Raw genomic sequence first — 23,083 nt, forward strand, 5'->3', positions numbered from 1 at the left:
TGAAGTCACTTGGGTTTTCAACTATACTAAAAACCAGATATGTTCATATATTTAAAAAAATACAGATGAAGTGCCATGGCAACTTTTGTCCTGTTTTCTTCCTTTCCCATTGAGTCAAAATTCAGCTCTGGGAAAAGGGAATCTTTCTATTACAGTTGGTGCTAAGCAGAGTTGCAGGGGAGGATTATGAGCAGGTAACTTTTCTTTTGCATGGTTTCCTCAAGAAATTGTATTTACTGACGTTTAATTTCCTATGTATTTCCTCATTTATGGGATGGGGATTATTAACCTGCCTGAGTACATCAGACAGATAACCTGAGGGGCACATATGGCTTTCATAAAAGTATACCACCCATTTCCATCATTGTGAACTGTGTCATCCACCAGTTGGGCTGCCATAAATCGCTGTGAAATGCACACAGCCTTAACCAGTAGTGAGGAGCACATAACTTAACCATGGAGTAACTAACCATCTTAATAAATCTAAATTCACTCTTTGCTGGAGACACTTCAGGGAAAGTGGGAACAATTTCTACAGCCTCTTATCCCACGTGGTCGTGGTAATGTAAAGGGTAAGTGGAGTTCTTGTTCTGCAGAGAGATCCCTATACCCTGCTCTCTGTTTCACCCTCTGTGTTTGGGAATCTGTGTCTCGTGTAAAACAAATAGAAAGCCCTGCCAAGCAGCCAGCTCTGCAGCCAGAGTGCCCAGCACCCGTGTACAGGGCCGTCATTAAAAGATTTCATGAAACAGCCTTAAAAATGAAAAGTTTCCTTTCCGAGAGAGAGAGAGATAATTGAACTCATTGATTTGTTTCACGGTTTGTTTGCCCTTTCATTCCCTTCCTGAGGTGCTGTTTGTTGAGGAATGTCTCCAATTGCCAGAAAGACAGTGGGGTGTCTAATATTTCCCCGCCAGCTCTCCTTTCAGCCAGAGCAGAGTACTGTGGCAAGCCTACGATATGAATTTTTAATGCAGAACTTTATAACATAGCCCTTGCAGCACGGCTGCACTACTCTCTTGAGCTTTCAGATTTAATGCTCTGATGAACAGAGCACAGACTTGGGGCATTCGACAGCAGTTGGAATTAACCCCTGCCTTACCCAGGGTGTAGCACTTCATTTCCCTGTAGATTAACACACATGGGATCAAGGTTCCAGATGCACCAGCACAGCCGGGATTTTGACTCCCAAAATTATCTAGGATGTTTTCCCTCTTTTAATAAAGGGAATTTTCGAGGCTGTTCCCTTTTCCTGGGCTCAACAATGCTGCAGTCATTCTGTAGAGGATAAAAGGACACTGTCTTGCCCACTGTCTGGACTCTGATAACAACCCAGGCTCGATGGCCAGAGAGGGAAAAAAGATTAAATCAGCTCTGTAATGCATCATGGAGATGAATTTGCCATAGGTTCCTGCTCGTCCAGGTTGGATGATTTAGCTGTTCATGCAGTGAATCATGATAGTCCATCCAAGGAGATTTTGCTCTGTTTGGAATGTGTTCTTAACTAGATGGGGGTGTTCCTATTAGCCCATCTCCTGATTTACCTAGCGAGAATTGGAGGGCCCAGAGGTGGAGAAAAGTAGCCCAAATACTCTTCAGGGTGTTAGCACATGTTTATCAGTGTTGAATTTCATCTGCTGTAAAGCTGCCTCTTCACCTGACTTGGCTTAATGTCTGGACTTTTAACTCTTCTGTAGTTGTGGCAATAATAATTCTGGTTTTCCTCAGTTAGTGCTGCAGTGCTGATCATCAGCTTTTCTGTATCAGTCCTTCACTTCTTAAACAACTCCACTCCTAATGCATTATCTGGAAGAATATTGCTCTCAAAATCCTCCCCTGTCTCTCTGTGTAGCCTTTGGATTTTTCCTGGCTGGTTCTTTTTGGCAGCAGTGTCACAGCCAGCACTGGCCTCATCAGGGACCTTGGCAAGATTTTGTCAAGGGAAAATTTGTATTTGTAGGTTGAACTTTGATAATGAAGAAGGAGTCTGATGTATTTAAATTGTGATAGAACAGGTGAAAGCCACAGAGAATTAGCTGGGACACAGGACAGGCAGAGGTGTCAATGGCATTTGGAGAAAGACTTAGGAGCTTGTGCTCGAGTGCTGTTAAACCATTTGCCTTAAACCTTTGTGAATGAGAAACACAACTTGTTCTTAACTGATACCAAAATGAGTACATTTACACTGTCTAATCTTCAATCAGCATCTCGTTTACACATTTGTTTCAGAGGAGGTCTTTTAAACAGCTTGTCTTATTATTATAGACCCAAGATTGGCTTGGCTTCCTCCACTGTTATTACTGACTCACAAGATTAAGGTTTTCAAGGCTTATTGCTAAATGCAGAGAGATCCTGTCGGTTCATTCAGTAGTTCTAGGTATCTATTAACTTCATTTCTATAAAAAAAACACTGGATTTTGATAGGAATTCAGTTTGAGACTGGCTTATGAAAAGGACACTCCTGTTTTTATTGCTGTAGTGGTAATTAGCTCTACCTCTTATTTTTGTTGTGTCAAGCACACTACCTCAACCAAGGGGGATGACTCAGTTGTGCCATATGTGAAAAGGGCACACAGGGTAAGGGCAGACTTCATTAATGTGGGCAGTCTTTCAGCCCTTGGGTAGGAAAGTGGAAGTGCTGTTCTGGTGCTTGCATTGTAGCTGTGAAAATAAAGGTACATAAATAGAAGCACATAAAATGCATTTGCTGATCATTCATTTGGACATCCATTAGGTCATTCTGTGGTGAATGGAAATATTCTTCTTTCCTGGAGACCACACCAAAGGAAAAGGATGCAAATGGCATCTGCTGTAATGTTAATGCTGTGTTACCACTGACGGCCCCATCTCAGGGCACTGGGATGGGCAGTTTTAATCATTCTACCCTTTGTCATTGTTTTACCTGTGTGGTGCTTTATTGTGGGAGTCCTCTGCCTTTACTGAGCCAAAGTGGAAATATTTATTTAATGAGCTGTAGCAGATTTTTATACACACACGGTAGAGTTGAGGAACATGACTCATAGGAAGTAAAAAGATGGACAAATTCAATTTAACTATTTCTGTTCCTCACCACAATCTTTCCCATTTAGGGGAAGGGAGGGAAGATTGCAGAGGAGAAGAGGCAGAGTGTCCTACCATGGATTCCAGAGACACCTCTGCCTGATGCTCCCTGCCTTGACCCAAATCCAAGTGATAAGCAAACAGAGTCTTTGGAATGTCTCCACTTGGATTCTTGGATGATCACTGTCCATGGCTTTGAAGGTTGTCTGCATGGACAGAATGATATTTTTTTGTTACAGACCCAAGATAAAATGTTGATTTTTAAATTTTTCTTTATTTGCATGTAATCAGAATAAAGTAGCTACTGTAGGAGGTTATGCTTTTTATTATAGATTTTGATGCTGAGATCTGCAAGATCTAAATCAGGAGGCTGTATCTGGACTTGCTTAAACTTGGGGCTCAAAGCCAGAATTGATACAGAAGTGATTGTTCTACTTTTTAAAATGCAAGTGAATGCCTGGAATGGCTCATATTTCTAGGGCAGAAGTTTGAAATAATTAAATTGCAGCAGAGTACACGATGTGGGTGTCTTTGAAGAAGGTAATTCTTGGTAATATGCAGCAGCATTTTTAATAACTTCCCTGTCCTAGGCTGGTTTAGATCTGTGGAGCCAGTTGGGAAATGTGCATTAACATTGGAAGTTGCCATCTGAGTGACAGCAAACAACTCCTGCTGCTGGAATGCTAACAATGACAAGTCATTTGGTACAGCCATTTGCCAGTTTAATGGCTTAAGCAGCTTAGTTTTAATTAAACAGCAGCTTCTGTGTATGATATCAGGGAAAATAATGTTCTGCTTACAAGTGGAGTTGTTTAGTGTTGTCCCTAACTTGCTGGAGACACCAACAGCCTCTTTGTTCCAGCATTCTGCCAGTGCATTGTCTGCCAGTTCATATCAGAATTTGTCTGCAGCAGAGCAAACAAACCCTTTTAGGGTATGGATGAGTCCTAATCCATTGGTTAAGTGCAAACTCAGCCTTGCCTTAGTGGCAGGAGTTGTTCCTTGTGGGGGAAGAGCTCCAGCCATGGGCTACAATTCCAGGGGTGGTTCCCACAGAGCGTGTGGGCTGTGGGATCCTTCGCCTCTCTGCCAAACTCTAGGAGAGCTCTAGGGACTGACTATTACAGGGGTAAAATCCCTGCCTCCTGGCAGAGGGTGCACCTGGCATGAACAAAAAGTGACCAAGGCTAGTTGGACAGGGCCTGAGCACATGGAAGGTGTCCCTGCCCATGGCAGGGGGGTGGGAATGAGATGATCCTTAAGGACCCTTCCAACCCAAGCCATTCCTTGATTCTGTGCTGATCTGCTGGAGAAGTGAGGGGTTTGGTCTGAACTTGATTTCACAGAGAGTAAATGAAAGGAAAAGCTCCCATATCCTTCATTCCCTAGAGCCTGGAAGCTAGAAACCCAGATTTGTAGGATAGTTGTGCTGGAAGTGACAACCTTGTCACCCCCAGAAGTCATTTTGCAGGTGACAGAGTACAAGTTTGGTGGGGACTAATGGAACAAGGTGGCATTGCCACTTGCAGATACAGTCCTGTTCTGAACCATGCTGCTTTTCACCTAATACCTTTCCAAAAAGCCTTTTTTAATTTGCAAGGAACATGTGGTGTGGGCTCACTGTGTTCTTTGGCTGATGTTCCTTGCTCAAAGAGATTGGTGTGACTTGAACTTCTGTGTGGCAGGTGAAGGTCTAACACTTGTACTGTGTAAGCTCAGACTTGTAACATCACATGTAGACAACTGATTATCAGCAGCCTTGGTTTCAGAGTGGTTCCCTTGGATTTCTGCTACCTGCAAATGTCAGCCCCAGCACTCAGTCCATGTTACCTGCTCCCTCTGTGTGCCAGGAGCTGGGAGCTCCAAGGAAGTAAAGATGTTTTGAAGGAATTTTCCCACCTTCTTTATTTCTCCTTTTCATTTTCCATCCCTTCCTCTTTAGTCCTCACGTACCTTTGAATCAGTGTGGGCAATTTATGCAAAAGCTGATGTTACACCCATGTTAACAACAATGAGGCAACCAGAGGGTTTTTGAGGTTAAGAAGGTAATAATGCACAAGGTTTAGCTCAGTTGTGCTTATTGGGGCAAGTATTGCACATCTTGAATTAGAACCTCTTGAGACTCAATACAGCCTCACACTGTCTGATTTATTTAATCACATTTACATGAAATCAGATATATTCATCAACAGAGAGCATCGTGAGCAAATTGAATGAAAGCATTACTCAACACAATTTCTGGTAGGAGAATGTAACCTGGAAGTTTTAGATAGTAAATAATCAGCAGTTTTGTTGCTTATTCCAGTTTGTAGTCACTTAAATTCATCAGCAGTCTTTCCTTGAATGGATGAAGTCTGGAAGTGTGCTGTGACTTCTTGTGCAAACAGAAAAAAATCACCCATCATGTATCATTCTCATAAGAACGGTAAAGGTACAACAGTACTGTTGGAATCATGCAGGTATCTGGCATTCCCAAATTGGGCATTATTGGCTTTTCATCATCATGGTAAATCAAGGACATGTTCTTGTCACCAGTCACCAAAGGAAGATATTGCAGAGCCCTTCTCCATGTCATGTGCTCAGAGCTGATGTTATAAAGCAGTTTATCCTTCCTTTCCCAGAGCTATCTACTTTTAAGGGCTTTGTTTTGCACATCGCTGCAAATACATTTGCTGCCTGCATTAGTCATTTACAGTACTTAGATCCTGTAACTATTAAATTGTTAACATTTGGAGCCAGCTATAATTATCTTTTATTAGCAGTAGTATTAATGGGCATAGTGCTTTCTTTCCTCTCTAGCTTTCCTGAACATTTGAGGGGTCTTTAATGTATCTTACACTGAAACAGCACCTTTGATCCCTGTTTAGACAGTTTGTTTTCTTAGCTCTCTAAAATGCTCACCAGGAATTTTTTTGTCTTCATGAAGTTTTTGCTTCCTTTGGATGTGCAAAATGGATATCCCAGGGAAAAATACGTGGTAAAGCTTTGGTCCTGCAGAATCACCACCTTCCTGGACTACTTTAAACAAGAGCTGCTGTGGCTGCACACCCATGTGAAGCAGCTCTATAAACCTCATGCAAATCCCAATTTCTGCAATTCCTTGTTGGGCTTGAATCTTATTGTTAAACCAGTAGTTTGTACCCTATTGTTAAAACAATAGAAGAAAGTGTGGTTACCAAGTTCAATCTCTGGCTATTCTACTAAATGTTCTTTTTATCCATGTTCCAGTTCAGAACAGACAGTTTTCTTCCACTTTTATGTAAAAGGGTGGAAGCTCTTAGTTTAACTATTGGTTTTTCTGGTGCCTTACTTGAATTTTTCCATACCTGAAACCATAAAAACTAGAGGTGCTTGGCTTCAGCATGAATGGCACTCTTTTTTCCCAGTGTTTATTGTTGGGTGGGGAAGCTGGAGGGAAGATGATCCTGTTGATGGTGATGTTGTTCACATCTGGGGGAATATCCATGGACAGATTTTCCTTTGAGCTTCTAATGAAGACCCTGTGGATCTCAGGGGTGGAGGAAGGCTCTCTCTCAGCTGTGCCACAGCCAGGCAGGCCAGGTATCAAGTGAGCTCTGTGCTGGTGGTCTTAATCAGTGATTTTCTGTGGGTTCTGCAAATTCCTGCAATTCCACTGGTTATTGCTAAGAAATCACAGCAATAACTGTGAAAGGCAACCAGTCATAAACTGCAAATGTGCTGTACTAATGTTCCATCCTTTGATGGAAAACTCCAGGTAATCTGGAAGTTAGAAATGACTGCTGGAAATCCCCTGGTGTATAAGCTCTGGCTGGGACTTGGTCCTTTTAACCCTGAGGATTTCTGTCCATAGGACAGCAGTGATCCCTTGTCGTTCCCCTGTTTGCTGCCTTTGTACTGTCATAGTTGTTGTAGTTTTAAATATACAATATCGTGGTGTTAAGCATGTCTGACCAGCTTAACTCATCAGAAAACCATTTCAGCAGAGGGCTGGTAGCTGATAATGGGTGTACTTTTGCCCTCCTCTCTAAAACACAGTGGCCACTAAATATAGCAGCACGAGCTATTTTTGATTATGTAACATCTCTATCTGTCTGTACTCTGATTAAATAATCTATTTTCTTGGCAAAGGAGTGCAAGTTCATTTTCTGTTATTGATCAACACCATATTTTAGCTGTGATACAGATGACTTATTTGTCTTGCTGCCTGTTGGATTGATTTCTGTCACTGCCTTGCCATCAAAGGAGCTGGCAGTGGTGGGACCTGCCAGGCACTTGCCTGTCCTCACCCAATCCTTCTGTGCAGTGTATGGTGGATAAACTTAACACTTTTTGTTACTGTTTTCAGTCAACGTATCATCTGGTGTCCGTATGAGCTAAACTTTTATTATTTATCATTTACACTCACATTGTCTCTAGTTAATTCCTGATCCCTTGCACCTTCTACCTCCATAGCAGTGCGACTGAGTAAGTTTAGCTGTACCCTTAAATAACCTACATAGCCAGGGCCTGTGGAAGACTTAATTATTGACCATTTCATGGAACAAATTTAATAAAAAACATCCTTGGATTAAATTTGTGAGCCTTATAATGTATTTGTGCATCCTGCCCATACAGACCTCTCCTCCCACACCTTTTATTTCTGTTATAACATCAAATAAACTCCTGCTGAAAGCTTCTGCCTATGGCTTGGGAAGTTGCTGCAGCCACCAGGAAAGGTGATGAGAAAGGAGACAGAGCCAGAGAGCTCCATCCTCACTGTTTGTAGAACACTGGAGGAGCAAAGTGGGGTTTACTACCCAGTGCCACAAAAGGAGCTGAGCCCAGGGAAAACAGCAGAAGAGCAAACCAGCTCTTTTTGGGAAGTTCCAAAGTTTTACACAAGCAGCACAGGAGCTGCTGGCACAAACTGTGTGCTTTGGGAAGAGATGAGGGAATTGCCCTGCTCTGTGGCTGTGCTCAGTTACAGCTTCATGCCCCACAGGAGTGCCCTGGGGCTCAGTCCTGGGGCACCACAGAGCTGGGCAGAGGCTGCCCCACCTGAGGAGTTTGGGTGCTGGAGCAGAGGAGGTGCAGGTGGGACAGCAGACAGGGTTTCAGGGTTATCTTTACACCTCCCCAGGTCCAGGAGCAGCAGGGACAGTGTGTGGCACTGAGGGTCTAAGCAGGGTGAAATTACTCATTGAGCAAGTGCTGGTTTGTGGCTCTGAGACCCATTGGTTACAGAATTAGCCCTGCAGCAAAAACCAGGCAAATCCAAAAAATTGGTTGGCATTTCCTTACTTCCCTTCTCTCCTACAGATGTTTGTTCATGTAGGATGAAGGATGTTTTTTCATCCACTCAAGGATTCTGCTGTAGTAGAAATGTTGAGGAATTGTCATTAGCAACACAAACCTAATATTTCCAGTTCAAACTCCCCTTCTATAGAAATACTAAATCTGTTCTATTAACTGTCAAAACAGAATAATCAAATAGTTCCTTACCATGGAGTACAGCATTAGTCAAGCCTGAAGCTGTTTTATTTCAGCAGCATTTTAAAGTATCAACAACTGTTGAAAGGGAAATAAAGAATTTGAAAAGTGCTTCTGCAAATAACATTTTAAAAGGTTAAATTAGGAAATCCTTTGTTGTCCTCCAAGGGCTTGCAGTCATACCTGGTGTTGTTGGGGTTTGCCATGGAGGAATATTTAAAGTAATTTTGCTGTCTAGTTTGGATTCTGTGTAGACAGGCAATCTGTCAGTCATATTAGTGAGCATCCCTCATAATCCAGTGCAACTGGATGCTAAAGTTGTAAAAAAATGAGCAGAGTTAAATATTCAGCAGAGATGTGAAAATAAAACCTGCTGGATACTTGTCTGCCACAGGAGGCTCAAGGGAAGCTCCAGCACAGCAAGAGGTCAGTGCCAAATTGTCATCCAGCTCCTTGACCAACTCCTGGGGGCTCTGGGGGCTGAGCCTGCTTTTTGGGTGTCCCACAGAGTGAAGGGAAAGGAGAGGGAGGGAAGCAACTCCTTCCTCTGAAGCCCAGGAGGTTGCTCAGTGTCTCAGGGGCCTGCTCACATGAAGTGATAATGAACTTGTGCAGGTTTGGACAACACCTGCCTGTTCTCCTTGCCCTGGTTTGTTTTCCCTGCTCTGTGGTCTCACATTCCCTCCTTTGTTTCCTTCTGCCTGTTTTGTTTTTTTTTTTTTGCTGCTTTGTCAGTGGGGTCAGCAAGGTTGATGCTGTTGATAGCTCTGAAGTGAAGCTGCAAAGTGCTGACATGAATTGCCATTTGACAGGAGAGGTGTCTCCATTCAGAGCAAAGCTGGAACAAATTGGGAAGAAAGAAAACCATATTGGTAATTGAATACATTATTATAAAGACAGCAATCATCCTGGTTGTTAATCTTCAGCATAGCTCCTGGGAAATGTAAAACCTACTCAAAATATAGAATACACACATCTCTATAATGCTTTTTGCAATTATCATTCCCTTTATTGAATAGAAGGATATCAGTTGCCTTTATCAAAGACCATGTAATGCTATTTTCAATAGCCAGAAGGAAATAACTTGCTTGAGAAGCTAACAGAGAATGGGCACATCACCTGTGTTCACTTCTAAGCCAAGAGCATCTAAAGCATTCTCCAAATACATCTCCCACTTGAATGCTGTGCTACTGCAGAGCTGTTCTTTTGAAAGCAGGATACTGTTGTACTTGAGTGCCTGTTGGTTAATGTGCTTGGAGGCATACATCAGCAGCTTGGTAAGAAATAGTAAATTGGAGATTATTGGCCTGGTGGACACATTCATTGTGTTTCCTGGCAATAAATCCCTCAAAAAGCTGTGCAGGGTGTTGTCTTACACTCCACAGCACCAGTTCCAGGTCAGACTGGGTAAAGGCACAGATAATTCAGTGAACTCGAGCATTTGGGCTGTGATTGGAACAGGTCTGGCTTTCCCTTCTTTGGGGTGGGATATTTCCCCTGATCCCTGTTCAAGTCCCTGGGGGATTGCTCTTCTCCTCCAGGCAGGAGCTGGGGTCTGTCACTGCTCTGCTGGGAACCAGTAATTTCCCTTTGATCTGTGCCTGTGCAATGACACCTGTACACAGAATTCTGGCTGTGCTCTCTCATTTTCAAACTGACTTAAAGCTGTTGTACTGAATATAAACTGGGGGGAGTTAGAGAAAAGCTTTTATAGGTTCTTACAGTGATGGACAAAGACACAGAATAAATAAGGGGAATAAGGGCAGAAATCAATCGATACCTAATTTTTCCAAATTACTGAGCTCCTCAGCTCTCTCTGTGGTTAAGGAGGAGATGCTGAGTGTCTCTGGAAAGAAGCTCCTAAAGATTAATCTGGAATATGAATGTCGATACAGTAAAAATTCTGAACAGTCTCCAATTTTTTGAGGTTGTTTGTGCTCTAAAGAAAACAAACATACAGAAATCTGTGATTTTGGCAGTGGTGTACTATGAGGGAAGATTGTTCATTTTGGGGTTGTAACTGCTCAAAACCTAAAGGGATTTTTCAAATGTGACATGGTGATTCTAATGAAAACAAAACAAAGAAAAATCCAGCAGTCCCTCCCATATCCTTAACAAGATATTTGTGCTTATTTTACACATTGTGACTGCAGTGATATTATTAAGTTAATTTAAATATTTGTGTGTATTTTTAGAGAATCTTTAATCAAAGCACATACAATTCCTCCTGCTGATTCTTCAATCTAAAATATTACCATTCCAATAAAAGAGAATGACACTTAAGATGCCTGCAATTAAGATTTCTAATTTTGGCTAAATCATCTATTTTTAACTCCAGAAGTAAAAATAGGTAAATTATTGCAGGGTCTTTATTTTCCAAATATTAGACTACTACTTCCACTATTATTATTATTATTATTATTATTATTATTATTATTATTATTATTATTAATTGGATATAAAAATAAATTCTATCTATTTAGTTAGTTGGAGAAAAGCTTGTAGAAGTTGTAGAAGCAGAATTAATAAGATTGCTCTTTTAGGAAGTTTTTATTTTATACTTTGTTATACATTTTTTTTCAAGTAAAATTAAAAATTTTTTAAAAAGGGCAAATTCTGAAAACCCAGCAGGTTCTGCTCCTGTGCCCTGGGAGCAGAGCAGCCTTTCTGTGCATCCACAGCCCTGCAGGACCACAGCCTTTATCCCAGTTTCCAAAGGAAATGGAGCTTCCAGGAGCCTGTGCTCTTGTTTTACTGCCAGCCTGCTTGGAGCTCATCAGTTCCCCTCCTAAATTAACTTGGAAGCTGGTGATTGACTTCGGCAGTAATTAACAGCATTAGAAACCCCCGGCACGGGGAGCTCTGGTGGAGCTTCTAGGAGCTGGGAATGGGAGGAAAAATAAGGCAAATAACCCATTTGAGGGCTGCAGGCTGATCAGCCGTGCCTGCATGGCTGGAGAGTGCCTTTAATCTCTATTTCCTACAATTTGTGGGTGGGAGGTGAAGAGGGGACATTCAGGGGTGAGGGAGGTGTTGGAGGAGGAAGCAGCAATGGGGGGCAGCTAAAAAAGCCCAGATGGCACAGCTGATATTGCCACAATAGGTGCTGTCTAAACAACTTTATGGGAACAATCAATGGGAAGCAGGGCTTTGTTTGGCCTGGGGCTTGGGGAGGATGTTTTTTATCCCTGACTCACCTCCACCAGCAGCAGCTCTGGCTGTCAGGTGAAACTGTTCCACCAGAGCTGCTCTGTGCAGGGAGGATTTCCTCACTGCAGGAATCCCACAGACTCCCAGTCACAAAAATGGGGCAGAACCCACCTGACTGCACCACTTCAGAGGCTGCTCCTTGGTTTCTTACAGCAGCCAGTTCAAAGCTGCTTTTTGGAGTAAATCACTATCAGCCAAGTCTATTAAACCTCCTTCAGATGATGTTTAATTGGGGAACAAATTAACTGCCAGCTGAAGCTCTGTGAGCAGACTGCTCAAATGCTCAACTCCTGGCAAGGGGAATAAACACTCAGAGAGCAGGGTATGGACCCAGAGCCTCCAAGTCCCCACCTGCCCTGCAGGAATGTGTTCTGGAAATCAGGGATGTGCAGGACAGCTGGGAAAGAGTCAGGATTTACAGATTTGGGAGTTAAGTGAACTAAGTTACCATCAATAAAACAATCACGTCCCAAAATGACTTGCAGAGGATGAACTAGGGTTTCTACCACTGTGGAGCACAAACCCACCAGTGGAATAAGTGACTGGAGAAGGATCCAGTGTCTGGTGTGAGATGCACATTCGTCCTGCTTGTGTCAGGACCAGAAAGAGATGAGGGGAGGAAAAACCTGGGGGCCAGTGAGGAACTTGCTTTGTGTATGAGGAGAGAAGCTTTCCTAATAGAAAAACCTCTAAAGCTCAATCCAAATGTTTGGATCCTTGGGAAACAATGATTTCATCAGCAAATCTAACTACAGAGTGTACCCAAAAGACCCCAAATGAGGACAGTTGCAGGGAACACAAGGTTTAACAGTGCTGTTGCCTTGATGTGATTAATAAGGCTGCTGATTTCCCACATCTTATCAGCTGACTATAACACTCGTTTGTGTATTTGTTATCTCCGTTCTGCATTGTGGTATGGGTGGATAAATAGAAATACCATGGAGGCGACAGGAAACAAAACAAAAATAATCAAACATGTTTATCACTAGAGCATTAAAATGGCTGCTGTGGCAGACACCAGATGAATTATGCAATACATAACTTAATTCTCTGGGCCACAGATGTTTCATTTTTCCTGCAAGAAGCTGATTGAACCTTGAATGACAGTTTCAGGCAGTCTTTGATTGCTCTGTGGGTCACATGCTTGATATGACCTGCATTTGAGTTGCTTTCTACATGCTGTTGCTTTATAAAACATGTAAAATTGACATCGTGTTGGCTGCTCAAGGCCAAGTCAGGAGTAATTCCATGGGTTTGATATGCTGTGTGTGCAAGGAGGGGAGAGGGAAGGGTGCCTGTGTTTAAATTCTGGTGTGTTATTGAATCAGCTGAAGTCAGGAGAGGGGAATTGCAGAAGGGTCTTTCAATTTGTACCATGAGGCACGAGGAAATTGGGAGTTTGCTGCATCCATGTCATCTCACGTTGTCAGGAAATTCTGTTGCATCAGGAATGGCTCCTGCTTCCCAGGGCAGGCTGGCAGTGCTGGGAATGTTTGTCTGAATCTGAGCACAAACTCTTGGCACAACCTGGAGGTTTTGTTCCCCACCCCGAGGACTCCATCCTGCAAATCTGCTGGGCTTGTGCTACTGCAGCACCTCAACCTCAGGGCCTCAGTGGGGGTGGGATTCTGACATAAATCCATGAAAAATTAAAGATCAGAATGTTCTTCCTTGCTGTTCTCCATGGTCCACAAAGGCAGGTCAGAAGGATCACAGCAGAGTGGAATTGCAGGTTCTCTGCTTGTGTCCCAGTGCAGCACCTGCAGGAGAACCTGCAGTCTGGAGCCCACAGCTCCAGAGGTTGCAGATTTCCCACCAGCTCCTTCAGGAGTTGGTGGAAATAGATTTTTACACAAGATTATTTGTTTCTGCAAATTTCAGGTGCAAAAATTCTCTTGAGTTTCAACTCCTTCTTTGATCTCCTCTGTGGCCCAAAGGATTGGAACCTGTGCTCTGAGATGGGAGGAAACCCAGAATGATCCAAATCTGGACACTCCTAATTTCTGACTTTAATGCTACTCACAGGGCTTTGCAGGGTGAAGCAAAAGCACTGTAAAAGAAAACTATCTGATCAGGAGAACAAGGATTTATTGCATTTCTTTTCCTTTTTGTGATGGGCAGCATGGTTGCTGGTCATGGAGTTCACAAGAGATCTGTTCTTAGAGAGAGAATAACACAGTGAGAGCTGAATAAATTTTTTTAAATGGAGGGTTAAACAGTGTGGGGAGCCAAAATTCATACTGGCCATGGTGCAACATGTGCAAATGTGTGCCACATAAGAAAACAGTATTGCCATCAAATAAAAAAGATGGATCATCTGTTTATATATTGGGTTTTTTCTTTTAACCAAGCAATACATTTTTTCTTTCTTCCAGCTGCTTACATTAAGTGTCCTCTGGTTTGCCAAGTGTGCCAAGGTTGTGTGTGTGTGACACTGTGGGAATTACAGCTCTGGGGTGCTGTGAGTTGATGTTGTCTGTTACATATAATTCTTATTTTTCCTCTTTGCCTTTTATTGAGCATATCAATTAATGTCAGTCATATCAATTTCTCTCCAGAAATGATTAAGAAAACACTGATGATCTTTAGAAACTTCTCCCTTGTGTATCACTGGAATAAAGCTGATTTCTGTTGTATTTAAAACCTGCTAATTGCAAACATGATTGTTTTATCCTTGAAATCCTGACTTAAAACATGAAGAGAAAACAAAGTGCTGTGCAGGTTTTCTTGGAAAGCACTTTCCATATGGAGTGAAAGATGTTTTATTCTATAGGGTCTGTTCTCTCCAGTGATAGAGGAGATTCTTGTTTTGTCGGGGTACTGCTCAGTATCTTGGTCTTTATAAGCAGTTTCTTTAACCTTTTTCAATATTTGATGATCACTTGACACCTTTCAAGCACCCAGGCCCTGGATTATTTGAAGATCATACCTGCAGCTGGCGTGGCTGCTTGATCCTGGTGTGCATTTTAATGTGGAATCTTTCCATGAGATTTATTTCCCCAGCCGGGATCTGTGCGCGGTGCCGTGCGTGGGGACGGCGAGAGGAAACCGGGATGAATTCTAATAAAACAACAAAAAAAGATGGGAAAAGCCTTGGCTCTCTCTGCTTTTTGCCAAGGGAGGAACTTGATTTAGTGCAGGGTGTCTGCGCAGAGGGGTCTGGGCAGTGTCCAGTGGACATTTCCCACTCCCAGATTAGTGCAGATGACGTTGGGTGTAATCACCGGAGCACCTGAACCCAGCCTGCCTTTGATCTCTCAATTTAAAGCCTCCAGTCTTTCACTGCTTAGCAGAGAGGGGATTTTTTTCTTCAATTGAGTTCCTAGGAAAGGAAACACCCAGTTCATTACTAAACTTGGTGGATTTATGAATCCCTGAACAGAGAAATTCTTTTACAAGAGGCCTGGATTTATATGACACTGGAAAAAGGATTATCTGATCTGAAGATCCTTAGAGGATTGCTCTGAAAAAAAAATATTAACCTACAGCTCTTGCAATTTGAAAAGTAGATTTGAGAATTTAGCACTAAAAGGTGTGTGACATCTTCCCCTTTGACATGTTATGCTGAAATCACTTTTTATTTTGTTCTTTGTACAACCCTTCTGCCTATTATTCCATCTTGTACTGGCAGTAAAGGTGAATTTATCCTCTGTGGATGTTTGTTGGATTGGAATAATTATGAATTCTAAAAAACATGTAATTGTGTGTAAAGTGATGCTCATGAAATGCCAAAAAATAAAATTAGTGGGGTTTTTTTGATATTATCTTCCTTTGGAAACTTTCTAAGAAAGTGTCTGTTGGTTTTTTCTTTCCTAGAAATTAGGCAACAAATCTGGGCACCTTGGCAGGTCACTGAGGAGCAGGGATTAGATGAGGGCATCCACAGCAGAGCTTAGGAAGTGGTTTGAATTTGGGTAGGGAATTTGTCATCCCTCTGCTTTGCTTAAAGAAAAAATAAAATTGAATATTCAAATGCTGGAATGCTCTTGTGCCCTGAGTGAATGCTGTGATCATTGGGCTGCAGGCAATTCTGCCATTGTTTAGTGATCCGAAATTGCTTCCTAGACCCAGGAACCTTCCCTGATAAAAATTTCATTGAAACCTGAAAAAAATTCAGTGCACTGCCTTTTGCTCTTTTTTTTCCCTTTCTTTAAATGCTCTGGCCCCTGTTTTTCTTTTCTGCCCTTCCCAAATATCCCAAATAACCTCACATTTTTTGCCTTGTGCTGGCCAAGTGCTGGGTTACACTGCCTGTAATTTTAAGAGGCTGAGCTGTTTACCTAATTTGGCCAAAATCTGCTCTATGCTGATCACAGATATACGTTACAAGGAGGATTTTTCTTTTTTTTTCCTTAATTAAACATAAATGCACATTAGTTGATAATGTCTGCTTTTAGTTTGAAATTGCCTGCGTAAATGTTTGGGTAATTAGAACATTTTAACAAGCCCCACTGGCTCCATATACCGTTTGCTCTGACTAGTAAACTTTTACATGTTTTTAAAGACAACAAATGTGTGGGAAAAAAATGTTGTTTGTTTTTTGCCAAACCAAAGTATTAATCTGCCCTGGTAGGGAAGTCTCTTGGCCACGCCACTGACTGCAATTTCCAAAGTGTCATCTGTATTTTTCAGTCCTTCCATGTATAAAGAATCCAACAGCAGTTTCCTTCAAGGTTGAGTAAGTTTGAATGTTTAGGGGGCTGTAGCCACAAGATTTGGCAAACCATTCACTTGTCATGTTAATAAAAAAGGAATTGTTTCTGCCTCTTTAAGCTAGTAGCTAAATGAAGGGCTTGGATCAACTGGGTTTTAATCATGGAGTCCAGATTCTTCTTGCTTGCACGTGAATAACTTTGCGGTGTTCAGGGTTTTCATCTGATTTAATTTTGTTTAGAAGAGGAACTGAGCTTCTTCCCTTTTACCAACCCTTGAATTTGCTGACTTGTTATGCTCTTCAAACCTAATCGGTTTTCTTGATCTTAAAATGAAAATCGAGCCTTTCTGCACTTCTTATTTCCCAAAAGCAATTGAATTGAAAAGTGGGGTGGTTTGGGGTTTTTTTTCCAACTCCTGAAGTTGTTTTTTATAGATGGCATGTTAGCTTTGAGGGCTGTTTCATGACTGGTAAAAGCTTATACCTTGTAAAATCCATAGCTTTTAATGCATTTTGTTTCTCACTTCAAACACAGTACCAAGAGAAGAAATAATAGAATATTTCATGGTCGTGCTGTTTCAACTGTTCAGATTCTTTTTACGTGGTGCTGCTGATTTTGTAGCTCCAAATGCTTGGGCTTGAAATTTGATTTCCTAAATTCCTTAGTCTAAAAATGTTGAAACCTAGAACAAGCTGTAATACACCCTGAAGAACTGTCTTGCTTACATGATTACTTTTCCTCTACCAGGGAGATTACAAGAAACTGGATCAGATGAATGATTATATTATCTGTGGAATGCAAAAACACTGGGTAGATAACGTTTATTCCTGAAAACAGCTTTTCCCCACTCTTTTTCTCATGATCTGTGTTAATGTTTACAAAGTATCACCCTTGACCAAACATTGATTAATGTTGGGTTGCAATGTTGAAATCTGGTTTAACCCACCATAAATATCAGTGTATTTTAGCAAAATACCTTCTTGCTATTAATTACCCTCATTCTCTGTATCTGTCTGAAGAAAGAACTTTTCTTCTTGCCTTCATCTCTTGGGGTGATGGGGAAATTGAGACACTCATGAGGGGCCAAGGTGCGTGTTCCTTCAGGAATAAAGAAAGTAAAAAGTGAAATAATCAGATCTCTGGTTCCTAAAAATCAGCTTAGTTCACATGGGGTGACTTTGGTCACAAATAGATTCTGGCTAGCCACAAATTTGTTGATTAGGTGAAGAAATTCCTCCCTGTGAGGGTGGGCAGGCCCTGGCACAGGGTGCCCAGAGCAGCCGTGGCTGCCCCTGGATCCCTGGCAGTGCTGGGCATTGGGGCTTGGAGCAGCCTGGGACAGTGGAAGGTCCCTGCCCATGGCAGGGGTGGAACAAGGTGATTTTCCAAGGTCCCTTCCAAGTTCCCTTCAAGATTCCCATCAGATTTTCAGTGCAAGCCTGCAGGACAAGCCCAGAGCTGGATGATGCTTTGCCAAGTTGTTCCATTGAAATAAAGAGGAATATTGAAATAGGAAGGGCTGAAAATGAGCAAATGTAGCAGAGGGTGAATACATCAAAAATGACCTGTGTGGGACTTATTCAGTGAGCCAGGCAGAGCTGCTTCGTGCCTGACAGGTCTGAATTTGACACAGTCCTTTGTAAACAATAAATCAATGCAGGTTGTTTCTGTGAGTGCATAAAAGGTGTGAGAACTGTAATTTATTTTATAATAAATACTTGTGCTAAGCAAACAGTGAATGCAGCTATTAGAGACTTTCTCAAATAAGTGATTTTAGGCTGCTGAGTGCCAGCTACTGATGTGGTAGTCGAGCTTTTAAAATGAAAAGCCTGAATTCCTTTTGAAGATTCTCCTGAATGCTGTTGACACTTGTGTTAGAAAAGAATACAGAGTAATTTAATTCATTACTTTACTTAAAGATAGCATTTATGGTTGCAGCATTACCCTCCATTGGTGTGCAGACTGCTATGCTGGAGGTGTTTACTTGAATTTTTTTGGAGATGTTGCATCCTTTTATTAGGTGTGTTGGAAAGCTTGGGAGAAAAAAAAAACGTAGGGGGGAAAGGAGAGTTCAGGATCAGTCAGCTGGTGTGTCTGGATACAAGGACAAAGGGACAATTTTGCCTTTGGCTACAGTTTGACACTTTACTGGATTCAGTCAGAATTATCTGTGCACGCTGAAGGGCACAAATGTCATTTTTATGGCATTCTATATCCTCAGTTGCTTTTTTTTTGTAATTGGCTGTGTATCCCAGTGCTGTAATAGAGCTCTTAAATCCTGACCCCGGCCAAAATGGGACACAAATACCAGCATTAATATTTCTCTCCATTTTTAATGCAGGGTTGAGTCTTTTTACCTTGTTTTTCCAACACCATCATGTGTTTCCCTGGCAGCCACCCACCTTTCCTCTGGCTCAGGGTGCTCCTCTGCTTTGCTGCTCTTGGTCCCCTCTCCCCTTGGTCCATTGGCTCTGGTCCTTGCCTTGTTCCTCTGTCTTCTCCAGTTTCCTGACCTTTGTCTCCCCTTACCTTGCCCCTTTCAAGGTGGCTGAAAGTCCTTGGATGGGTCCAGACACACTCACACTTCCCCCACTTCCCACTCATCTTTTCTCCATCAGAGTCATCTTCCTTTCTGCCAGAAATAAAAGGTTTTCCCTGGCTGAGCTGAAACCCCACCCTCTGCTCCCAAAGCCGGCCACTCTTCCTCTCCCAATCCCAGGGATTTTTGCTTCCAAGTCTTTCACTCCTCTCAGGTGCTGTGTTGTTCCAGACCTTTGGCTGATACCTGGCACCCCCTGTTTGGGTGGAAATGCAGGGATTTTATCGTTCTCCCCACCCTCCAGAGGAGGAGAGGAAGCTGGATTGCCTTCAGCTGTAGTCAGTGTGCTGGGGTGGGACATTCCCAGCTCTGCTCTGTGACAAAACCCAGACATCATTTACTGGCTCCATATAACCTGAGGCATTCACACATAAATTGAGCCCAAATGCAGAAGCTTATATAAAGAGAACCTTAAACTATCCTGGCTAAAAATATTTGTGAAATGCTGGGAAGCATCTTTTTAGTGTGTTGGGATGCTCTCTTCCCTCTTATCTCTGTTACAGATATACAGTGGGGTCACTTTTATGGGCTTTGGGACATCTTTTTCACATGAAATACTGTCATTTCCATAAGTGGGTTAATAAGTTTTTTGGGCCTGGAGTCTAAAACAAAAGATGTTTCACAACTGCAGAGGCTAAAGAGATGGAAAGTGTTATTGCAGGCTGATGTTAATGTGCCCAGGTCAGTCTTGTGGCTACTCCCTTGAACCCTTTTTGCCCAGGCAGTGGTTGTTCAGTTCAGTAAGTAATGACCATTATTTATTATTAATTCAAAACATGGTGTGCAGGATTTCTGCCCAGTGTGAGAGCACATTAGCTTCTCCTGCACCAGAAAACACATGTTAATCTGTTTTCCATTATTGTCCAAAAGATCTTTTCAGAAGGCAGTTCATGTTGCCCCAACAACATTAAAGGCTGTAATTAAAAATAATTTTCCATTAATTTATATACATGCACATTTACTTATTATGATCTTTTGCTGCATCTCCCTAAGTGTACACCCAAAAGCCTAAAATGCTGCTGAGGAATAAGTCAATATTCACTGTAATGATCCAGTGTGGAGTGTGCCAGAACCCTGATGTACTTCAATTAACCATCTTTCCTAACAAACACCTGCACAGGGAAATGGATCTTCTGTGAGAATCAGCAGAAAAACAAACCCTGACTTTTCTGCATGGACAGAGGAAGGGAATTCCAGTATTTCACAGCTTTTACTGATAATGATCTGCTACAGATTAAAAACAAAAACCAGACATTATGGTGTTGGCAGATTGCAAAAGGACTCCCTGGTAAAGCTGCTGTTCAGAGGAGATGAGGACAGTGTTTATTGCTTCCATATGGTTCAGGCATACAAGACAGGCAAAATGTCTGGGGAGAATAATATGTCTTATTATATTGATACAGAGCATTCTTTAGAGCTGTCAGCCCTTTCTCCTGGTACCTTTCCCAGGTGAGAGCCTGAGTGGGAAATATTTGCCCATGATTGAGCATGAAGATAAGAAAAGATTGCTTAAGGATTGGCTCCATTTGTGTGAGTGAAGTATTAGAAATGCTGATTTTTAAGGGGTCAGGTCTGGGAGCTGCTCCCTAACACAGGGATCTGAAGGATCTCTTTTTTTCCTTGACTATTTGTGTAATTTTCAACCCTTTGACTTTCCAATTCAGCTTTGCAAAGTGCATTAGGGGGTCTAAATTTAGAGTTTGATAAATTCATGTCAAAAAAACCTTCCTTTCCACATAATGTAAAATTGAATTTCTTGGTCTCTTTGACCTCTGGATTTTTTTTTTTTTTTTTTTTTTTAGCCAAATTAAGAACCAAACTTCTGGGCACACTGAAACAGAAGAGTAGCTGGTTGCTTTTGTATATGTGGGGAGTTGACTGAAGAGCTGCAGTCTTTGACTTCTCTATAATTATCACTTGGGAAGCACCTTTACATGTTGGAAAGATGACCCTGCTTGGAATTTTGGGGAGTAAGACCTTCAAAGATGCAATGAATATGCTCAGATACCAATTTGCCTATTGCATTGCAGAAGGGGGGACAGGCAAAGGAATTAGAGATTTGCAGAGTGGTCCAGAAAACTCAAGAGGATCTCAGCAGTCAGGAGATGAGCTGCTCAGTGCTACTGTGTCCTTTTACAAATCAGTATTGACAATTGGTGGTGTTGTGTGCCTGTTGCTGTGCCTGAGCTCGTGCAGCAGCCGTTCTCTGTGTGATAACAAAACTTCTGCTCTCTTGTTCTCCCAGGGCTGATGAAATCGAGATGATCATGACAGACCTTGAAAGAGCGAATCAGGTAGGATTTCAAAAGAGTCCCCCATAAAATTCTAAGTGTGACTTTGATTATTCTTTTTTAATTCTCTTTTGGATTTCACGACAGTTCTTTTATATGCATTTCTCAGTCATAACTGTGTGGAGTAAGAAAATATGCAAATTTTGAGCAAAATACAGCTCTTCAGGGATGCTCTGTAAGGATTGTGTGCACAGTAGAGCAGTGCTTGCCATATATTTACCTTCTAATAATTTAAACTTACATTTCTCACTGTAGTTATTCTTGGCTTTATGTTTCTAAATCCATCCTGTTGGCCCCTACTCAGACATGCAGGTGAATGGTTTCCCAGATTAAAGGGCTTCTGCCCTGTGGCTATGGCAGGACTGCAGGTTTTGGGGACTTCTGCAGACTTTTTTTCCCCCTTCCTTTTCTGCTATGTTTTATTGGCATATTAATTTTTAGCAAGGGTTGGATTGTTCTGCACAGACTGTTCTTTCTGTGCAGGACCACAAAGAAATTGCCATTTGTTCCTGCAGATGCTAATTTGAGCTGTGAAATGTCTCTCTGGTGACCCCTCCCAGTGCACACACTCCTGGCACAAGTGGCAGAAATACTGAGTTTTAACAAACCCAAACCCACCAGCCTTGCAGAGAACCCTTCTGAGTGAGTGAGGTGCTGGAGGAGATGTGCATGGCCAGGCAGGATTCCATGACAGTGGAAATTCCACAAGCCACTGGGTGCTGGTTTCACTGAGGGAAACACCAGCCAGGATTTGCTTATCAGTGAGCTTCATTAATCCCTCTGCCAGGTACCACCAGAGATTGCAATCTTCAGTCTCCCAGGCTATGGGTTTATAATCCAGCTAAAGTTTACCTAAGAGCAGCTCCCTTCCAGGAGGAATAGTGGCAGCTCCTTCCCCTCCCTGGGTCCTGCTGTCAGCAGTGGTTGTGTGAGCCAGACCAGGTCACTGATCCTGTTGAAAATGTACCCCCTGCTCCAGCTGCTGTTTTGTTTTGTCTTTTCCCTTTTGCCAGATCAGCTTTCAGCCCCCACACTCCCTGCTGCAGCTGTCAAGTCTGCAGCGAGTGCTGTTGGCCTCTACATTAGTTCTTGGAAAACTGGAAAAATGCAAATTACAGAATCATTTCCACTGGAAAAGCCCTCCAAGATCACCCAGTCCAGCCATCACTCAGCACTGCCAAGGCCACCACTAAGCCATGTCCCCAAGTGCCACGTCCACAGGGCTTTGAAATCCCTCCAGGGATGGTGCCTCCACCACTGCCCTGGGCAGCTGTGCCAGGCCTGGACAACCCTTTCAGTGAAGAGATTTTGCCTGATATCCAACCTAAACCTCCCTTGGAGCATCCTGAGGCTGTTTCCTCGTGTCCTATCACTTGTAACCTGGGAGCAGAGCCCAACCTCCACCTAAAGCCTCCTTCCAGGGAGTTGTAGGGAGAGAGAAGGTCCCCCCTGAGCCTCTTTTTTCCCCAGGCTGAGCCCCCCCAGCTCCCTCAGCCACTCCTGGTGCCCCAGACCCTTCCCCAGCTCAGTTCCCTTCCCTGGACACACTCCAGCATCTTAATGTCTTAATGAAGCCAAAATCATATTTGTAAGTTGTTGAGCTGATTATTTAGTCAGTAGAAGCAAGCTGGTGTTTGAACAGTGGGTTTTTAGTTCTGTCAAAGAACTTTTGTAGACAGCATTAAATATTTATGAAAGTGCTAGTAATTATTTGAAAATATGTAGACTTTTTAGAAATGATGTAGGTGTTAAAAATGTTTTGGTAGAATTATTTTGTGATTTTTGCAAAGGCAGTACATTTTGCAGTGATTTACCCA

General features: G+C 42.4%; 1 protein-coding gene across 10 annotated transcripts in view; it reads left to right on the forward strand.

Annotated features, from left to right (window-relative positions):
• CUX1 (cut like homeobox 1) overlaps positions 1-23,083 on the forward strand; it is a 270,952-nt gene that overhangs the window by 150,304 nt on the left and 97,565 nt on the right. For all 10 annotated transcript variants that reach the window (XM_053960856.1, XM_053960859.1, XM_053960858.1 and 7 more), the window contains one exon: positions 21,221-21,269. In XM_053960856.1, the coding sequence (XP_053816831.1) occupies positions 21,221-21,269 (49 nt within the window). The remainder of the gene's footprint in view (positions 1-21,220; positions 21,270-23,083) is intronic.

The sequence above is a fragment of the Vidua chalybeata genome, chromosome 20 (assembly GCF_026979565.1).
Source record: "Vidua chalybeata isolate OUT-0048 chromosome 20, bVidCha1 merged haplotype, whole genome shotgun sequence".
In the NCBI taxonomy this organism is placed as follows: domain Eukaryota; kingdom Metazoa; phylum Chordata; class Aves; order Passeriformes; family Viduidae; genus Vidua; species Vidua chalybeata.